The 21,977-nt window shown below is 36.9% G+C and overlaps 1 protein-coding gene across 11 annotated transcripts in view; it reads right to left on the reverse strand.

Annotated features, from left to right (window-relative positions):
• The window catches only part of sugct (succinyl-CoA:glutarate-CoA transferase), a 339,439-nt gene that overhangs the window by 280,664 nt on the left and 36,798 nt on the right, over nucleotides 1–21,977 (reverse strand). For all 11 annotated transcript variants that reach the window (XR_016149389.1, XR_016149391.1, XR_016149390.1 and 8 more), the window contains 2 exons: nucleotides 5,934–6,025; nucleotides 3,397–3,540 (listed from right to left, as the gene is read on the reverse strand). Coding sequence is in view for 7 of the 11 variants with exons in the window: in XM_089125901.1 (XP_088982027.1) it covers nucleotides 3,397–3,540; nucleotides 5,934–6,025 (236 nt within the window). In the remaining 4 variants the exon portion in view is untranslated. The remainder of the gene's footprint in view (nucleotides 1–3,396; nucleotides 3,541–5,933; nucleotides 6,026–21,977) is intronic.

A 21,977-nucleotide genomic window follows, 5' to 3' on the forward strand; every position in this document is an offset into this window, starting at 1 on the left:
GGGCACAATAATAGCTCCTCAATCCCTCCACATTCTCAGTCATCCGACATGGTTTCAAATGTCGAGTTACGGTATGTCACACTACAAATCTCGAAGCGGTTCAGTTCAAATAAACAGGGATTTTGAGTGTATGTTTGCTTCAGTAACCCTTAACGGTTAAAATATGACAAGTTTTATTTTGTGTCAAGCTGATTGGTGGAAACACTTTTGTCATTCTGCATAAAATGAAAAACATGTTTGTTACGTGCAAATATTTATCCATCAAGACTTTAGTCGTTCTAGAATTTCTGCAGAAACCACACGCAGCTGAAGAGGGTATTTGAGGTTTCAGGTAGTTACTATGGAGAAAAACTCAACAAAATCTTGTTAAGTGATACTGCAGATGCAAAAGTCATTTGAAGGAAAATTGCTATACTGTACGTCTCCGTCCCAGCCTTTAAGTTTTCAGTAAACACATGTACAGCCTGGTAATTAGGAAACAAGACGGGAATATAAAACATTCACCAAGTGAACCAACGTCTTCCCTCAGATTTATCCTGGCCGTAGCGAGCGGTGAAGTCTGTTGAACATCAATGTCAGCAGACAGCCACACACACACTCACGAACAAGTAAACTTAGCGTCTCACACTCCATTAATTCCCATGATGCTTAACTCTTGGCGTCTCAACCGGTGCTGACGTCTTCTGTGCGAGAGCTGCTATTTAGATCCCTTGTAATCTTGCATTTCTTAGCAGGACGGGCAGACGAGCCGTGGTACAAAGTCGCTCATTCAAAGAGGAAAGGGAAAATGGCAGGCGCATTTGTAAACGGTGTGCTATTTCCTCACGCAAGGACAGGCATTCAACGGCCTGAAAAACTCATTTGTTCAGGAAGTACACAGTGGCATGACAGGAAAGCCTACTGCTACTTACAATACATGTAATACTTATGAATTAGCTTTTAACGTGCCTACCAAACCAGCATTACTTACGACAGGGACAAATTGAGCTGAGTCACCCCTTATATAAAGAAAGAAACGCATAACAAATAGTTTAAAGTGACCACATGAATTGGAAACTTCACTTGAACTCTACTTAATAGTTGTGAATTTTACACTAAAACAATATTCAAGGTGAAAAATCGTAAGGCATACAGTACAAACGTTAAAAAACCTGTACGAGAAAAACCACAAAGCCAAAACTATCAAGCCATTACGGCACACTAAACAGTCTAGTAGGGACTACGCTTATACAGTTATGGAGAGCTGAATTATTTATACTGTAAAGTAAAACGTCCATGTTTTCTCTAGAGTGCTGAACAAGTCAGGTTAAACTCACGCCCAGGGAACGGCATTCATTCAGGCCAAAGAAACAACAAAAAAAGAGTGGGCTGGTTCAATTTAAAAAGTTCATTTCATGCATTGGGCGAGAGACAATAACAACAGTCCTGAAATCTGAATAAAGGATACTCCTAAAGAGCTGAATATTTCATCATGTAGATACTGTATGGAGTATTAAATATACATCAAATGTAGTCCGTGTTATTGAACGGTCAGCATGAAAGTGAATTGATCTTCTATACCTGCAACTCTCAGGTGTCAGAAAATCACTGAATCATGTTAAAGAGGCTTTCGATCTGTTCTTCTTCTATGTGACATGTCTGCTTCTATATACATTTCTCATTCAGGAAAATATTTTATTAAGTTTTATTGAACTTATGGAAGCTTTTATGCAAGTGCCAAAAGAATAAATAACAAGAAATTCAATCCTGACTGACATTACTATACATTATTAGATTATCCCTGGTTAGTTAACATATACGTGTGTATATATACAGTATATATATATATACAGTATATATATATATATATATATATATATATATATGAAGAGTTCAGATGCAAAAGCCTCTAAGTGCCATTTGAAATTTTCTTCTAGAATGATCATTTTTATCAAGCTTGTATATTTAAGTTCAGTGATTTCACTTAAATGTCAATGATAATTACTTATTAATTGTTATTTAAGTGAAATTACTGAACTTAAATATACAAGTTTGATAAAAATCATTATTAAAGAAGAAAATTTCAAATGGCATTTAGAGGCTTTTGCATCTGAACTCTTCATATATATATACACACACACACACACACATAAAGTCTTTTGTGCTCACCCGAGGCTACACGTATTTGATTAAAAAATACAGATCAAAATTAGACAACAATTAAGAAACACTTTATTCATTTCAGAAATATTGTTACTTCACTGCTTAAAATTTGAAGGATGACTATACGTTTGCGTGTGTATTCGCAGCATTTTGTTTTGTGCAAATATAAGTTGTAATAGTTAATTTTGTGTACGCCTATCTATATCAGAGTTATTTCATGGATGCATTTGGTTAAGAATTGACGTGATCTTTAGCGCGCTCAGCACAAACCACAATGCACGACTAATAATGACTATTGGGTCATATTACACAAGATTATAAAGAGAACAATATTGTAATAAAATATTGTGAATTATTTGGGTTTAGATGCCATGTCGCGTTGTTCCAGAAAGAGCGCGTCCACCACAACACGAGTCATTCTGAATGGCACGTAACTTTAGGTGCACTTGTGTCACTTGCATTCACGTCATTTTGAGCAGATATAATTTTGTAATATTATGTTTATTTTGTATATACCTGATTAATATCAAATAGGATGCGTTTCATGAGACATGAGAACACTATTTTATTAAAGGGTTGTGAATTCATTGTGTTAAGTTGCCGTTTTCAGTGCGTCCACAACAGTCACACATTCTGACAAGCACGCATCTGTTGGTGACACATTGTATTTGTCGTTATATTCATATATTAAACAATTAATTTAATTTATCAACCACATCAAAACATTTTACAATCCTACTAACCCTTTATTTAGATTAAAAACCATTCTTATTAATTTGGTGAGGAACAGCTTTTGAGCAGCATTTGCAGATCCTGTGATTAATGCTAACGATTAATCGATTAATTGATTAATTGAAATCTTTTGTAACAATGTAAAAGTATTTACTGTCACTTTTGATCAATTGAAAGCCTCTTTACTTGTAAAAAAAAAAAAAAAAAATCTGACTGACCCCTGATAGTGTACTTACAAAATAATGTCATTAATGAAGGTGAAATATAGATTTGAATTTATTTTATTATGCGAGAATGACCGACCGCAGAGCAATCAGTTGCCTGATACTAGAACCAATTCTACAGTTTAGTGTCATTATACAAGAATACTTGACTGCAGAAACCATTTCATAATCAAACATAGCTTTTGAAAATAAGTTAATTATTTGCAAGCAAGTTATTTTAAATGTATCATTAAAAATGCTGAAATTAATAATGACATTATTGAATATTTCCTTATATGTGACTTCAGCGTTGTATTACCTGTGAAGACAGAAGATTGCAGTCTATATGAAGGCCTCGTCCTGTTTTCTGTCTCTGGAGCAAAGCAGCCATGACGGCTCCATGAGTGTATAAACCAGTGGCCAGATCCGTCATAGCGACTCCTGGTCTGACTGGATCCCCATCCTTAAAGAAGAAGCAGTTAAATAAACAGGACATATATGAACTAAAACATTGTGTAATATTTAAAGAGTACATATTTTTCTTTTTTTTCACATTTTCAACTTTTTTTAGTGTGTAATGTTGCTGTTGAGCATGAAAAAACTCTACAAAACAAAAGTCCTTGCATTGGGAGTTATTCAGTGTCACTGTTTCCATCGTAGTCTGGAGTTTTCTTCCGGGAACGAACACGCCCCCACGGGGTGAGAATTAAGGATCTTTCACACTAATGCCTCGTTCACACTACACAATTTTAAACGTCGGCAGATCGCTGTGCTGGTTCTTCCTCAGAAAAAGACAGAGGCCTTTATTTACCTGAACTGCAGAAGGTAGAGGCAGGCCTTTATTTCTAATTCCATCTTTTTGATAAATAATAAGATTTGGCCGATGGACGATGCATTCAGCTATCACGATGGCTGACAGACATCACTATGTTGAGACTGCATCGCGATCAGTTTCTCCCAAAATACATGAAAGTAAGTGGCCGGTTATGGCAAGCCATTTTAACTTTTATAACTTTTTTTCTTCATATCAACAATTCAATTGTATTTTCACTAGTGAAATGTCATCATTGGCTGCCATTCAAAATCAATTGTTGATATCAAGAATCAGTGTTTTTACAAGTAGAAATATACATTTTTATATCAATAATTACATTGTTACTAGTAAAAATGCAAATTCCTAATATCATTAATTAAATTGTTACTAGTTGAAATGTCTATTTCTGATATCAACAATTCAATTAACAATGTTCATTCACTGAAAAAATAATATGCTGTATCTAATCAATAAAATTGTGGCAACATATTACAAGCAATATTATTAATTAAACTGTACAAATTAGAATGTTAATTTAATTAACTATTACTCAATTCTAATTTGTTCAGTTTAATAAATAATATTTCTGTTGCCACAATTTTATTGATTAGATAAAGCATATTCATTTCATGTTTTTGAGATCAAAAATTACATTTTTACTAGTGACAATGTTAATTTCTGATATCATGAATGTGATTGTTACTAGTAAGAAAGCTATTTTAGATATCTGAACTAATATTGATATCAGAGGTACATTGTCAGATATTAAAAATGAAAATTTTTACTAGTAGCATTTGAATTGTTGATATCAAGAATAGACATTTCAACGAGTGACAGTTTAATTATAGATATCAGGAATTTGCATTTTTACTAGTAACAATGTAATTATTGAAATCAAAAATGATATTTCTAGTAAAAACTCAATTCTTGATATCAACAATTTCAAGACAAAATTGGGGACAAAATTGGCGGTGCAAAAAAAAAAAAAAAGAAAAAAAAAGTTTGTACAATGAGAGTAAAACATTTATGAAAAAGCAGCTGCCTGCTCGTTTTGTGCTTTGGCAGCGATGGTTACAAATACAAAAGGCTTGTGTAATGTGATAACAAGCTGATCATTGGCTGTTGCTCGTCGCTACACCAAAAGCTATCGAGTCGCCCGACAGCTCCAGATATTTAGCATGCTAGATATTAACGTAATAATTATTATTTCCGCTTCCATAGACATAAGTGTGTATTTGACAAACTCTAAATGTGTTGCTTTTTTAGTAACTTAAATTGAATTTAAATCTGATACCTAATAAATCTGATAAATCTGAAACCTAAAATAAACATAAAGTGGTTGAAAACACTGAATAGTTGTGATGTGAAGCAGTGAGTAGCCTACTACAAAACAGGCTCATTGCAGACACTAAATTAGTTAATCACTTGATTTTGAACTTTCAAAGTGCACCAGATTTATGAATTCATCTTTAAAACGTACAAACTTTATACTGATATTCTCAGAAAAATACAAAATACAATTATCATTATAAAAGTACCTAAAATACGTGCATTATTAGAATTTTACCACCTCCGCCTTGTTTTGAGCCAGGAAAAAATCTTGAGATTATTCTTTGCTCTTTTTGCATGCAGTTTGTGAAATGACAAAATAAAGCAAAGCACAACTAGTCCACACTTTTACTTTCTGTTTCTGAATTTGATGTTATCAGAGGCAAAATAACACAATTGCATTATTATTTTCATCTACTGTCATGTTTATGTTTTTCAAATGTCATGTTAATAAAATCCATTTTCACTTAAAGCCTAGTTTATTAACATTTTGTTGGGGCGATTGCATGGGGACAGGTGGGGCACGAACCCTTCCCTACCTTTAAACTGGAATGGCAGAAATAGTTTGAGAAACACTGCAATATGGTCTCTTTAAGACGAAGTGTGAGGCATTTTTTTCGATGTCAAAATCAGTACTGGAGTTTGGGATGCTATCTGTTTGTTTGACCAATATTTGGCACTTTGATGATGCTAGAAATAATCATTGGCCTCACCTCAGGACCAGTGATGTGCATCATACCAGACACCGCGGATGCAATGGAGTCATATCCGGGCTTGTGTGACTCTGGGCCCGTCTGTCCATATCCTGAATAAATGAACGGATGTTTAATGTTAATATTTTATTCACATTAATGACACAACAGCAGGAATATTAGGCTGCTGTCACTTTAAGACCGAATGCACACTAAATATATTCTGACACAAATCCGGTTTCTCTCTGAACTATTCAATTATGACATAACCGAGAGAATACTTGCAGAGACGGGTATTTTGACATAATTTTGAGTGTATGTGTCTTTTCAAGCGCAAGTAAACACGAAAGAGGAATCAATTTGGTGTTTGAGCGCACCATTTGTGCCTCTTTCGCATATAAAATAGTTGAATGTGTAAATTGGCAAGACAAAATCTAAATGATAAACTTTCACTCTATGATGGTAAAGTTAATCAGCAAATCACCAGACTTGTGTGACTCTGGGCCCGTCTGTCCATATCCTGAATAAATGAACAGACGTTGTTAGTGATTATGTGTGTGAACGATTATCAGATGGAAATGTGCATACAGCTCACAGTTTTGTGTAACATGAGCATGTCAGAGCTACAAACTCCAGTATATTCTGTTGCCAGTAGGGCTTGTGTGTGGCTCTTAGAAATCCCTCCAGCTGAGCACACACGTCCAGAGAGAATGAGGGCAAAGACTCGATTACTTTTCTATTATCATCAGAGAAGTCGGATTAATTCGGTTCTAGGAACTCCACCATAGTTCTAAGACTTTCACTCACTGGAGGTAAACCTCCATGGATTTGTTTATTTCCTTGGCGGAGGTATGGGTGGCTTAAGGAAAATCTGTCATGCCTTAGTATGCTTAGTATGTTTGTGCAAATACAATTCATAAATCAGTATCACTTCATAACATTACCCCCCTTTCTTTGCTTTAATTAGTTGAATTTTCTAAGGCAACCATCACTATTATTGTTGCTCATACTCAAGTTTAAGTATGTATATATTGTAGTGTTTTTTTAATTATTATACTAATCATGTGTTTGACCCCCTTAAACCTTCAGAACTGCCTTAATACTACATTGAAGGTGCTGAAAGCATTCTTTAGAAATGTTGGCCCATATTGATAGGATAGCATCTTGCAGTTGATGGAGATTTGTGGGATGCACATCCAGGGCACGAAGCTCCCGTTCCACCACATCCCAAAGATGCTCTATTGGGTTGAGATCTGGTGACTGTGGCGGCCATTTTAGTACAGTCAACTCATTGTCATGTTCAAGAAACCAATTTGAAATGATTTGAGCGTTGTGACATGGTGCGTTATCCTGCTGGAAGTAGCCATCAGAGGATGGGGACATGGTGGCCATAAAGGGATGGACATGGTCAGAAACAATGCTCAGGTAGGCCGTGGCATTTAAACGATGCCCAATTGGCACTAAGAGGCCTAAAGTGTGCCAAGAAAACATCCCCCACACCATTACACCACCACCACCAGCCTGCACAGTGGTAACAAGGCATGATGGATCCATGTTCTCATTCTGTTTACGCCAAATTCTGACTCTACCATCTGAATGTCTCAACAGAAATCCAGACTCATCGGACCAGGCAACATTTTTCCAGTCTTCAACTGTCCAATTTTGGTGAGCTCTTGCAAATTGTCGCCTCTTTTTCCTATTTGTAGTGGAGATGAGTGGTACCCGGTGGGGTCTTCTGCTGTTGTAGCCCATCCGCCTCAAGGTTGTGTGTGTTGTGTCTTCTTCACAAATGCTTTGCTGCATACCTCGGTTGTAACGAGTGGTTATTTCAGTCAAAGTTGCTCGTCTATCAGCTTGAATCAGTCGGCCCATTCTCCTCTGACCTCTCGCATCAACAAGGCATTTTCGCCCACAGGACTGCCGCATACTGGGTGTTCATTCTTTGTAAACCCTAGAAATGGTTGTGTGTGAAAATCCCAGTAGCTGAGCAGATTGTGAAATACTCAGACACCAACAACCATGCCACGCTCAAAATTGCTTAAATCACCTTTCTTTCCCATTCTGACATTCAGTTTGGATTTCAGGAGATTGTCTTGACCAGGACCACACCCCTAAATGCATTGAAGCAACTGCCATGTGATTGGTTGATTAGATAACTGCATTAATGAGAAATTGAACAGGTGTTCCCAATAATCCTTTAGGTGAGTGTATATAAACACTATTATTGACAGGGGTGCACGTAACTTTTTTTGGTCTGGTTCTGATGGGAGCACCTGGAGCGTGCCGCACAAGCCCTGAAAATTGAAGCATCTCGATCGCCCCCCAGTGACCGGTCCCAGTATAGGTCATAAACCCCGCCTCCCTGTGTTATTCAACAGCACGTCCAACTAAACAATTAAATTACACTTCAAATATAATTTCTCCAAAGATAGTTTCTGTATTTTACAGTAGTTTTTACCCCGTTGATGTAAGTACAAGTGTTTGTTTTTAAAAGTTTGTTTTTAGTTATTTGATGCAGAGGTGTGACGTCATGATTGACAGCTGTGATTGACAGGTTCTCTGAGTGAAGAAGTCACTAAAGCACCAACATACTTTTTCGGGATCTTCTGAGGACTCAGGAGATTGGAGCTTTACATTTAATACCTAAACTTCTATAATAAATTGTAAAACGTGCAGGAGCGTGTGTTTGCAAATGATTCTGCAAGAGTGAGGGCTATATCGAGACATTGGCGGCTTCAATTCTGACCAATGGAAGAGAGCGAAGGGGCATCGTCAGTCTTTTTGGACAGTATGCTTGGTACTTACACTATATACGATACACATATCTTACAAGCTGTCGTCATCACTTTTTCTCCAGACTGCTCTCCTTTCTTTTCTCTCGAACATGGTAGATGTTAGATCGAGAAAAATAGTAGTGGTAGTTCATCCAAATTTTGTTCAGTTTTTTTTCTGAAAACAACCACCCAAAATACCCAAGCAACCACCCATCAATGCCATAGCAACCCCTGACAACACCTTAGCAACATGCTGAAACCACTCAGAACTTCTAGCGGCTGCATAGCACTGCCCTGACCGCCAGTTTTCTCCAAGCACAAAAGCACTGCTCACATTCAGTTATATTAGATATGCATCTATAAAAACAGTGGACCTAACAGTGAGTCTGCACTTCCTAAAAAAAGAAGAAAAGGATTAAACCATTCACATTACAGTTGTGTTTTTGAATTCACGTAAGACAAACATAGTTTATATTACAAAAATAAAAATCGTTATCTTTTATTTGCAGCCAAAAGTTGTGTCATTATACCACATAATAATGATGTGGTATAACGTCTTTCTTTTATAGCACACTACATTCATAACGTCTCGTTTATTACTGTGATGTTAACCACCACAAAAAAAAGGGCGCAAAGATATTTGGAACACAAGTAAACAAAGAACAAACATCTCTATAATTATCCTTTCTGCCAGGCATAACCACACCAATATTAACAGAATTCCGAGAACAGGATTTTTTTTTTTTTTTTGTCTTAAAAAAACCTTAGAAAAACGGCAGAGCTCTGTGGCTGTTTTAGCACATTGTAAATTATTTCTAGGGTCTCAGAGTCCTCTGAATAGTAACACTGACGCTTATTCTGCTTGTTTGAGAATCCAGACCAGCCCTTGCATAGCAACAGCTCAACCAATGACATGATTTATTTATTTATTTATTTTTAACGGTTTTAATTTTTGCCATTCTGTTGCCATTCAAGTTGGCATACAATTAGGGTGACCAACACTCCTGTTTTCCCAGGTCATGTCCTGTTTTCACGTCCTGTCCTGGCTGTTTTTTTATGAAATTATGAAAATGTCCTGGTTTTCAAAAAACTGCTGGGAAAGATCAGCTCTACAGCAAAATATAGATGGACAAACAAGGAGGATAAGGAAGGAAAACAGGATAAAGAGGATGAAAACTAAAGATATTTTGTTAGTTCATTTTTGTAAGTTTGTCAGAGCTATTTTTGTTCAATTTGGAGGTATTTCTTTTTGTTATGTATTATTTATATATTTATTTTTAGAAGAGACATTATTTTATTCATTATTTTTGAAACCTGTCATAATAAAACATGTTGAGTAACCTCTGAGAAGCCTATCATAGCCTACTTTAAATGTATTGAAATTAATAAGGCATCTTTGAGTAAACTTCGAGTATTTTTTGTGTATCTGTTTGCCAGCTGAGTGTCCTGGTTTTTGGTAATCAAAATATGGTCAAGTCAAGTATATTTATGTAGCGCTTTTCACAATATACACTCACCTAAAGGATGATTAGGAAGACCTGTTCAATTTCTCATTAATGCAATTATCTAAGTTCAATGCATTTAGGGGTGTGGTCCTGGTCAAGACAATCTCCTGACCCCCAAACTGAATGTCAGAATGGGAAAGAAAGGTGATTTAAGCAATTTTGAGCGTGGCATGGTTGTTGGTGTCTGAGTATTTCACAATCTGCTCAGTTACTGCGATTTTCACGCACAACCATTTCTAGGCTTTACAAAGAATGGGGTGAAAAGGGAAAAACATCCAGTATGCGGCAGTCCTGTGGGCGAAAATGCCTTGCTGATGCGAGAGGTCAGAGGAGAATGGGCCAACTGATTCAAGCTGATAGAAGAGCAACTTTGACTGAAATAACCACTCGTTACAACCGAGGTATGCAGCAAAGCATTTGTGAAGAAGACACAACACACACAACCTTGAGGCGGATGGGCTACAACAGCAGAAGACCCCACCGGGTACCACTCATCTCCACTACAAATAGGAAAAAGAGGCGACAATTTGCAAGAGCTCACCAAAATTGGACAGTTGAAGACTGGAAAAATGTTGCCTGGTCTGATGAGTCTCGATTTCTGTTGAGACATTCAGATGGTAGAGTCAGAATTTGGCGTAAACAGAATGAGATCATGGATCCATCATGCCTTGTTACCACTGTGCAGGCTGGTGGTGGTGGTGTAATGGTGTGGGGGATGTTTTCTTGGCACACTTTAGGCCCCTTAGTGCCAATCGGGCATCGTTTAAACGCCACGGCCTATCTGAGCATTGTTTCTGACCATGACCATCCCTTTATGGCCACCATGTCCCCATCCTCTGATGGCTACTTCCAGCAGGATAATGCACCATGTCACAAAGCTGGAATCATTTCAAATTGGTTTCTTGAACATGAAAATGAGTTGACTGTACTAAAATGGCCGCCACAGTCACCAGATCTCAACCCAATAGAGCATCTTTGGGATGTGGTGGAACGGGAGCTTTGTGCCCTGGATGTGCATCCCACAAATCTCCATCAACTGCAAGATGCTATCCTATCAATATCGGTCAACATTTCTAAAGAATGCTTTCAGCACCTCGTTGAATCAATGCCACGTAGAATTAAGGCAGTTCTGAAGGTGAAAGCGGGTCAAACACAGTATTAGTATGGTGTTCCTAATAATGCTTTAGATGAGTGTAGATTGCATCAAAGCATATTCACAGTATCAATCAAAACATAATAACAATGTTCGTTTCGTTTGGCTGATCAAGGGTATTATTGATTGGTTAATTAATTTGAATATCACCCTAATGGATATGAAAATCTAATAACCCTAATAAAATGAAAATTCACTCTATAATACTACTGAATAGATGTTATTGATCTGTTACATCCACCAGCTCGAGTGCCAGCTTGATTTCCTTCCTTTGCCATTCCATCATGAACTACATTTCCCATAAACCTTTGCTCGGACTCATAATGTTTTGATTGTTCCCACCTGTTTTCCATTACCCTGCCGAAATAAGCCCTGTTTATTCAGGGGCTGTTTACACAACACCTTTTTTTAACTAAAAACGTGAAACTTTTTATGCATTTTGCCCGTCCGTTTACACGACAATGGCGTTGTTATGGAATTATGTGTAACTTTATATAATATGTTTTATTCTGTATAGTGATGGGGAAACCAAGGCTTTCTGAAGCATTTGAGGTTTTCATCAAATTGTGACGAAAAAAGGTTCATTACTCGAAGCTTTTAACACAATGCACATTGGCACACTTGTTTTCTCCATCATCAAATCAGAGCAGAGCAGAAAAAGCATGCGACCAAAAAACAAAGCTTCAGAAGTCCGTGATATACAAGTGTGGGATCGATGCAGTTCTATCTAATCTCATCGAAATGAATTTGCCAATGAGAACAGAAATCATAATTATAGTAATGAAGTAAAAATATATGTTGGGTGTTCCGTTTCCAAAACAAGTCTCCGAAATAAAAACTGTGCAACCCATTGTCACACAAAAAAAGACTTGTACTGTCACGGTTTGAGTTTTGTTTCTTGTTCCTGGTTCTTGCATGTCATGTGAACCCCTGTTCTAGTCATGTGACCTTGCCTTGTCTGTTGTGTCATGTTGTCATTGGTTGATTGTTTAAATGTTCACAGGTGCTCGTTGTTAGCATGTATGTATTTAAGCCCTGTGTCTAGTTCAGTCTTTGGTCCGTTCCTCAATCTGAGCTTGTAAAGTCTGGAGTTTGTTTAATAAAGTGTGCTGCATTTGGATCCTGCTTCCTCCTTGTTTCAAACACATTGTAACATGTACTGTAGTTAATTTTTCAACTTTAAAGTTGCTTTCGTTCTAAAGGGTAATAAACTGTTGTAGTACTTAGCAAATATGTGTAAAACTCTTCACTGTCTTCGTACTTCAGAAATCCCTTTAAAAGCATACATGTGAATGAAACAAGGCACATTATCCATCATTAGTTATACACCTCAATAGGGGCAGAAAAGGAAGACTTTTCCCCTTTAAAGAATAAGAACAACTTTAATGGAGTCGGATTAATTATATTGGAGTCAGATAAATAACTGAATTATGCACGTCATACTTCACCGCTTTTTGTTTTCCGATTATTGGTTTAAAATAGCAACGTAAGCATCCAGCCGTGGTGTCACATTGCATTTCTGAGCACTTTATCCTGTTCCCATGCTATAGACTTTTGACCTTCTGCCTGTTATTTGGATTACGATTTTGAATCCATCTACTGCACTTGGATCCTCAACCTGTGTGTTTCAGAGGAGTTACGTGACATTAACTTATTGGGCATGTTTTTTTAGCAACATTTTTTAATTAAAATTAATCTTCCATTTTAATTAAAGTCCGCTTAAACCCCGCCCCTGCAAGCTTACATACATCAAACTCCGCCCATACATCAAAATCCTACAACTGATGCATTGAAACAACTTTCAAAGTTTCGATGCAATGTGTCACAAAACGTAAGTAAAGTATTGGTGATATTTAAGTTTCATTGCGACTTTTAGAAACTATAAAAAGGGAAAGAAAACCAAAAATATATTTTTTTAAAAAATAATCTTCAGATAAAACAAATTTTGAAACCAAACATTGCTTTCAAAAATAACACTGCTTTCTGTTTCCCAAATACTTTAATGAGAAAGCTAAACTAATGACGATTGCAATTATTCAGAAAAAAAAAAATGTTTTTCTTAGTATTTTTGTCTAGTTTATTATCAAACATTTCTTAAATCAAGATGGATTTACCAAAGTAGTAAAATGCCATGAGATATTATGTCTTGTTTTCTGGGGGAATTAATCAAAATGAAGTGAGTTTTTGCTTAAAACAAGCAAAATGATCTGCCAATGGGGTTAGAAAAATAATCTTGTTTCTGTTTGAATTAACATTTTTCTTACCCCACAGGCAGATCATTTTGCTTTTTATAAGCAACAACTCACTTAATTTTGATTAATTCCCCCAGGAAACAAGACAATCTAGTAAATGCATCTTGATTTAAGAATCTTTTGATATTTGGACTGGAAATAAGCATTTTTTGCTGGTTTCTAAGGGAAATAACATCAATCTTATATCAGCATTAACTAGCTGGATTAACTCATCACACAGCCAAGGCTTCTCATTGCCAGCTTTGACACAATGTGAAAGGCATCCTATGCCAAACCTCAACACATTTGGGTGTGGGGGCATATCTAATGAAGGACACATGCTGAAAATAATTTGCGTTCTCAGACGCCACTTAATCCCCTTTAATTTGCTGTAAGGGAATTAAACACACCGATAATAAAACAAAACGGGGAGCTTTGTCGCTTCTGTGGAGCGCCATCGAGACCTCAAACATCTCCAGAGGAACAGGAGTCTGTGGTTCATGTTCTCCATTCACATCAGTGTAACCCAGCCTGATTATCCCACGTTAACCAGACTAGACAGTGTGTGTCTCGCCCTGAAATGTTCATTCTGCATGGACAATAATAGACATGATGTACTCTTGATAAAAAGTGTTAAATTAAAACCATCTTTACACGGGAACATGGAAAAACTGAAAACATCTGAGGTGTATTGTTGCGTTTGTTGCCGTCGAGTGATGTGTTTACCATTTTGTTGAATATACTATCCATTTTCCAAAAAGTGGAATTGATAGAAAATAAAAAGGGTGACGTGGCATAAAACAAGAGAAGCCAGATGAGAAAATCCAAAGACTTTATGGTCAACTGGCTTTAGATGAGGTAAAAACAAATCAGAGACACTGTGTACTAGATGCATAATGTTCAACTAGGGCATCCAAAAACCCAAATGTTAATATTGTTGACGAAAGGAAGAGTATTTCAAGCATACAACGAACACACTTAAAGTGATACTTAGGATTCAGCATTAAGCTTTGTATTAGTAGAAAACCTGTAGTATTTTCGAATTGTCATGCTTTCCACCCTCATATCCCCCTGAGACGAGAGATTTATGTATTTTTTGTCTGGAAAAAAATCGTCATTTTGCGTCATCGGAGGATTGTTTGTCCAGAGGCTAAAGACTACAGTCAGTAGTCGGGTCTGTCCCGCATGTTCTCAACCCGCCCATAGAGGGCGATCTCACTCACAGAATGAACACATAGTGTCGGCCATCTTTTTTTGGAAGCTAAGCTAGCAGGCTCTTGTTCTGTGGAGAAAGCTGAGTAGTAAGGGTTACCGTCCTCTTTTTCCGGACATATCCGGCCGTCGATATCCGGGATTCAGCGTTTGCTTTCTGCAGTCGCTATTCATTGCTTACACGCACAGCTTTTGTGTTAATCTAACTGAATTCATTGCGATTGGTGAATCTGAATGTAGTGTTTACATGAACGCCAAACAAGTGATCGGTTGATGCGCGTTTTAACATTACTAAGAAAATTCTCGCTCCTCCGTGAGAGATACGAGACTGGTGCGTCTCGCAGGTGTCACTCATCGGTAATCACGCCGTTCTCCCGCGGCCGTCACTCGTCCCGCTCGCCACGGTAAACATAATAAATTGCGACTGTAGAACGCAAAAGCCGAATCCCGGACATTTTGGGCGATCTTGAAACACATTTTCGGGCAGACTCATCACGAGACTTGTTTAACTACTGCGCTCTGTTACCGGTAGGCGTGGCCTCCTAGGGCAGTGAAGCAAGTGCATTCTGGGAGTTGTTGTCTTTCATCCACTTAAGCCAAAAATGTATTTTCTGGCTTTTCTCAGTCTAGAAAGCTCCAAATTAAAAATTAATTTCACATTTCTTCTACATCAGGGGTCTCAAACTCAAATTAACTGGATTAAATTAACTCAAATTAACTAAAAAAAAAATGTATTGAAGTATTCCAAAAATGGAGCACAGCTGATCCAATCTTATCAATCTTTATTATTAACGTTTCTTCTGAACTGTTCCTCTGAAGTTGAACATTCCTTTCTGTACATGATTGGTTCTTCAAGAGCTGTCCTTCTGACAGTTGAAGTTCATTTTACAAACTTTCTTTGTCTTTTTCTTATACACAACATCTTAGTGATGATAGTTATATTTGCTTTTATTTTCTTTATACAACACTAGCATTATATTGAATGTTTGTTTTTTTTTTCCGAAAGGCACATTTCCTTTTATTATACTTAGAAAAACAATTACTGCTTTTGAAATACAAATAATTCTTTCTACACATGTATAGTGTGACAAATTACTGTCAGTACAAATTACTGACTTTGCATATATCAAAGCAAACCTTCTTATCAACCTTTTGGACCAAGTTCATTATATGAACTAGTTCAAAGTTCAGTTCACAAATTTTTAAATTAACTAGTTCATAGTTCTTTTTTTCCATATGTTGCTGCGAGCTTCTTTTTTTATTATTAGGCTATTATTATTGCCACAGCCCATATACAACCACAGATAACAATCATTTTATCGACGGGCAAAGTTTGCACAGACATGTAAGATTTTCCCATCCTCACCGACCTCATAAAACCCTTTTTAAATGATCTTAAAGGGTTAGTTCACCCAAAAATGAAAATTAAGTCATTAATTACTCACCCCCATGCTGTACCAACCCCGTAAGACCTTCATTCATCTTCGGAACACAAATAAACATATTTTTGATTGAATCTGAGAGCTAGATCAGTCCTACATAGACTGCCTAAGGGACTGGCTCTTGACGGCCCATAAAGTCATTAAAGAAAAGGTTTAAATATTCCATGTGCCTACAGCGGCTCAATTATAAGTTTATCAAGCGACGAGACTACTTTTTGTGCGAAAAAAACTAACGAATAAAAAAAACTAAAAAATAAATAACGACTTTATTCCACTATTCCATTACTTCCTTATGGGCGCATGCGCGAGAACTGAGACGAGGACGTTCTCATTCGTCTACTTCTTGTTACCAGCTGCTCACCGCTTAGGAGTTTTACCGCCCCCTACCGTATAAGACGATGTGCTCATATAGCTGGAAGCGCAAAACTTTCTGTTTACAAGCAGAGGAAGATGCGCGCTGTACATACGCTTTTCAATTTGCGTATTTTCCGCACTATAAGGTGCACTTAAAAGCCTTTAATCTTCTCAAAAAACGACAGTGTTCCTTATAATCCGGAGCGCCTTATATATGGATCATCATTTTATACGGTAGGGGGCGGTAAAACTCCTAAGCGGAGCAGCCGGTAACAAAAAGTAGACGAATGAGAACGTCCTCGTCTCAGTTCTCGCGCATGTGCCCATAAGGAAGTAATGGAATAGTGGAATAAAGTCGTTATTTATGTTTTTTTCGCACAAAAAGTAGTCTCGTCGCTTGATTAACTTATAGTTGAGCCGCTGTAGGCACATGGAATATTTAAACCTTTTCTTTAATGACTTTATGGGCCGTCAAGAGCCAGTCCCTTAGGCAGTCTATGTAGGACTGATCTAGCTCTCAGATTCAATCAAAAATATCTTTATTTGTGTTCCGAAGATGAACGAAGGTCTTACGGGGTTGGAACAGCATGGGGGTGAGTAATTAATGACTTAATTTTCATTTTTGGGTGAACTAACCCTTTAAAAAGCCTCCTCGCTCCTCGGTTCACAGCCACTAGAATGAACGAGTTCACTGTAACGTTCATCAGGCAGTAATACAGTAGGCTACATTCAGTTCACGTTCGCCCAAAAATATGAATGAGTTCATTATCGTTCATTGAACGCGTTCAGACACAACACGTAGCTCTAAAAAGCTCAAAATGATTATTCTCACATTGTTTTAGAGCAGGGGTATCCAACACGTCGCTCGCGAGCTATCAGTAGCTGTGGCCTGATTTGGTGCTGATAGCTCGCCTTGGGCCTGTTCACATATCGCGCTCGGATATTTTGCACGCTCAAGTACGTTACAAAGGCGTGCATTAAGCGCCGACGCGCTCATTTTTTCCAGTCGCAGTATATTGGCGCTTTTCCACTGCATAGTACGGTACGGTTCGGTTCGGTACGGCTCACTTGTGGTGCACTGCATGGTACGGTACAGTACGGTTCGCTTCGGGTCGCTTTAAATGGTACCTGGTCTGTTCCAAGCGTACCGTACCGGTACTAAAATGTGACGTAAAACACTGCAGATCACTGATTGGTCAGACAGAATCGTCACTACTAGTGTCATTGGATTTGCGACATGAGACACGAGACACTTTTTTAGCAGTATTTTGTTTTGCTGCCATCAGCCTCATTTTAAACACATTTTTCCGTCTAGCAGTTAAAAACAACCACATACCGAGAATCAGGAACACCATCCCCTCGATAGTCTCTATTGTTCCTGTGTTGTGGGTTTGAAAGTGTGGCGCTTTTAAGATGATGTCATGGCAGTAGAGGCGCGTGCAAATAACGATCAGTCCCACACACTTTGAAGGGGTACTACTGCAGTGGAAAAGCAACAGAGCTAAGCGAACCGAACCGATCCGTACCGACTCAAAACGTACCACGCAGTGGAAACGCGAAGCGAGCCGAACTGTTCCGCGCAGAGTCGAACCGTACCGTACTATGCAGTGGAAAAGCGCCATATTTGTACTTCGTGGTTGTCTGTGACAACTATTGACAACAAACCCACCGTAAGCTGTCACGAGACTATATATGGTAGCCCATAAGGGATAAAAATAATAATAATAAAAAACGCGGCAAACGCAACGGCGGGCCGCACTAACATTAAACTTTAATATCAAGTAGGGGGCCACAAAATATCATCCTGCGGGCCGCGAGTTTAAGACCTCTGTTCTACATAAATGACCCATTTTAACCCTTGTGCTGCATTAGATTTTTAACACCGTTGAGTGCATTAAGGACCAAAAATGGCCACATATTAAACATTGCCTATTATTATTATTTTCCACTTTTACCAAGTTAAATCTTTTAACCAGCATCAGTCCTCATCATAACTACCAAAAATGTATTCAATTTCAGGATTTTAACCCTTTAATTACCAGTTTTGTTTGCGAAACCATCGATTTGTATAAGAGGAAAAAACACAAAAATTCAATTATTTTCAATAAACTAAATGCAAAGAGAAAACTTTAGATTTGGATTATCACAGTCCCACTTTGCAAAAAATCCCACTTAGCGCGTTAGAGACCAAAAATGGCCACCTATTAAACATTGCCTATTGCCTAAAATAAGGTGCATTTCCACCCATAGGGAATAAATATGTACTGACGTCATCTGGTGGAATACACTATATAATGCAAATATAATGCTTTTGCTTCAAAATGATAGGATGTTTGTGCAAAAATCATGTTTCATGTATTACTGACAGCCTCAGATTTAAACAACGTTTTAATGGGTTTCAATGGGCCATTTTTGGTCTTTATGGTGCTGAGTGTTACTATTTGATCTACACAGTGTGTGTTATACATATTTTGCAAAATGGGATCAGATTTTTTACATGTATCCAAAAAGTCACAATTTTGCCAAATTTCATACCATTTGCATTAAAACAGACAAAATGGTCAAAGAAATTAAACTGCAAAAGACCAAAAATGTCCCTAATGCAGCATAAGGGTTAAATACACATTCATCTTTCCAGAGGTGAAGTATCATTTTAATGATTTAGAGGTGCTCTAAGCGATGTCGGGTGACGTGACTTCTTGCTGACGTTTAAAGTATTTTCAAACAAAATGGAGGCTAGATAGACCCTCCCTCCTCCTCATCTGTACTGACCCCCCAAACCCCACCCCCAGGGCCTTCTTGTCAGTTATTGGCTGGAACAGTTTGTTATGTTTCATGGAGAGGGTTGCCCCAGTTTGTTTTCATTGCCATTTGTGGAGCCTTTTTTTACAGTGTGTTTAGTGGACAGGCAGCTAGCAGATAGTGAGGAGATGTTTGTTGTTTGCGACAAAAAAATGTTGGGCCTAAAAAACGTGTGACATCGCTTAGAGTAGCTTTAAAGCTGCAGGAAGAAAACTTCATAGCAAAAAACAGACTCTCGGGTCAAGTTTTGGTCATCATTACGCCAGCTATGGCAAATACTATGATTCCTGACAATGCTGAGGTCAGCATCTGATTAATCTCCCATGTATGGGTCCTCTTTTTTTGTAGCACAAGGTAAATTATGTCTCATATCACAGACATTTCTAGTCTGCCAAGTCATGGTTTTAAGCCTCCTCAGGGATTTGCATGAGCAATCACAATGTATAGGTTATGCAGTGCCGTTTCCTGATGAAATTGGGCCAAAATAAAAAAAAATGGGTTACTCCCAAATTGCAACAGGGCCACAATTTTACACCCTCGGGACTGAGGCAATAAAGCAAAGGATGTCAATAAATCAACTGACAACATGCCACTGCAAGGCCCATTACAAATAAATTGGACAAGACTGCAGAACTGCTACAGCATGTGAGATACAAACCAGCCGTAAATGAATGGCTTCCCTTATCCCTGATTGGGGCGTCTAATTAATCACAGTTCATGTGGTGGGGCAGGAGACTGCTAATTAGATTTTCTTAAAGCAAAGATTTAAAGGCTTCAACGAGAAGGCCACATAGACCTCTGGTGAATCCAACATTCCCAATCTTACAAGCACAGCAACATATAAATATCACTCCACATAAATACTGTATATGTCAGTTAGATCATTTAGCTAAACAAATGCAGTTATTTTGACTAATAATTCTATTTAATTATTAAATTATGAGATCATTTTCTAAATTATGTAATTATGGGTGTCACAATTCGTGTCACAATATTCCTTTTTTAAATAAAGGTGACAATGCAAAAGCAGGGTTAAATGCGCACTATAAAACATGTAAATATTACGCTTTAGGGGCTAAAATAAGAATATTTTTGTCACGTTATTGATTTAATTATTAAAGTTAAGGAAACTTGACAGTGTTGACAGCTTGTTGACAGATTGTTGGCAGTGAGCTAGACACCATTTTAACCCTCTGGTGTTCTTTTGTCATTCGACAAATACAAAGTACATTATGAGTGTTTTTTGTTTTTTTTAACTTCTTCAGAATGGTACTACAATTTGATAAAGTATTTGGCATGTTCAATGTGAAAAAAAATCATGGACATGATTCAAAAAAGTGAAAAAGTCATGAAAAAGATAGTCACACTTGATGATGGCATTGAAAATGAATGGGAAACAAATTGCATCTAGTGGAAACGTTTGGTACTGCAGCCAAACTTTTTTTTATTTTATTTTTTAGATATCAACCTCAAAATTTGGAACATAAATTGTTTAGATTTATGGCTTTTATAATGTTTATAAAGTTTTATAATGAAACGTTTTGAAAAATACTAGGGCTGTGCAAAAGTTAATTGCGATTAATCGCATCCAAAATAAAAGTCTGTGTGTACATAATATATTTGTGTGTGCTGTATATAAATATTTTGTATATATAAATACCTATGCATGCATGTATATATTTAAGAATTATTTGCGCTAAAATTCTGTATATATATATATAAATACATAATCTATATTATATAAATATAAATATTTTATATATGAATAACACATTTTCTTAAATATATACATGCATGTGTGTGTATTTATATATACAAAATAATTATATACAGCAAACACAAATATATAATGTAAACACAGACTTTTATTTTGGATGTGATTAATCGCAATTAATTTTTGCACAGCCCTAAAAAATACTGCATATATTTCATATAAAAATGTGTATTTTTGTAATTTTTTTAATAACAACTTCTATAACTATATTTACTTTCTTTCACTTCAGCAATAATCTGCATCTAAATTTTTAATAAAGTATTTTTTTAAAAGAGATCAAAGAGTCTGAGCTACAAAGCATTCAAGACAAATGTTTTTGTTGGAAATTTCATTTTCAGGTATAAAAACGTGAATGAATGGATTATAGCTACTGCATAAATATCATTTAGTACCATAAAATTGCCTAAAAATACTAAACACTAAATTAAAAAAAAACCTTATCAAACTAAAATGCAGTACATTTAAATAAAAAACGAGCACCAGATTAAGGAAACGTAGTGTTTTTTTTTAATAGCTTCTCTTCATGCTATGTTAATTTCATGTTAGATAATGGTTTCTAATCTCCAACAATTATTAGTTTATCTCCCCAAGGAACATCGCATTATTGTCTTTACTGCCTTATAGCGGCCTTACACATTTTTAACATTAGGTCAACACAAGTTATAACAGATGTTCACTGTTAGACTTCTTATTTTGTAATAAGCAACGTCCCAATGTTTTGTCAAACTGACATGATACATGAACATCATATCTACCATATCTATTACAGTAAATATAGAACAAATGAGGTTTTGTCAATCTAATTGAGAGGCAAATGG

Source organism: Pimephales promelas, chromosome 22 (genome assembly GCF_988280905.1).
Source record: "Pimephales promelas chromosome 22, fPimPro1.hap1.1, whole genome shotgun sequence".
Lineage (NCBI taxonomy): Eukaryota > Metazoa > Chordata > Actinopteri > Cypriniformes > Leuciscidae > Pimephales > Pimephales promelas.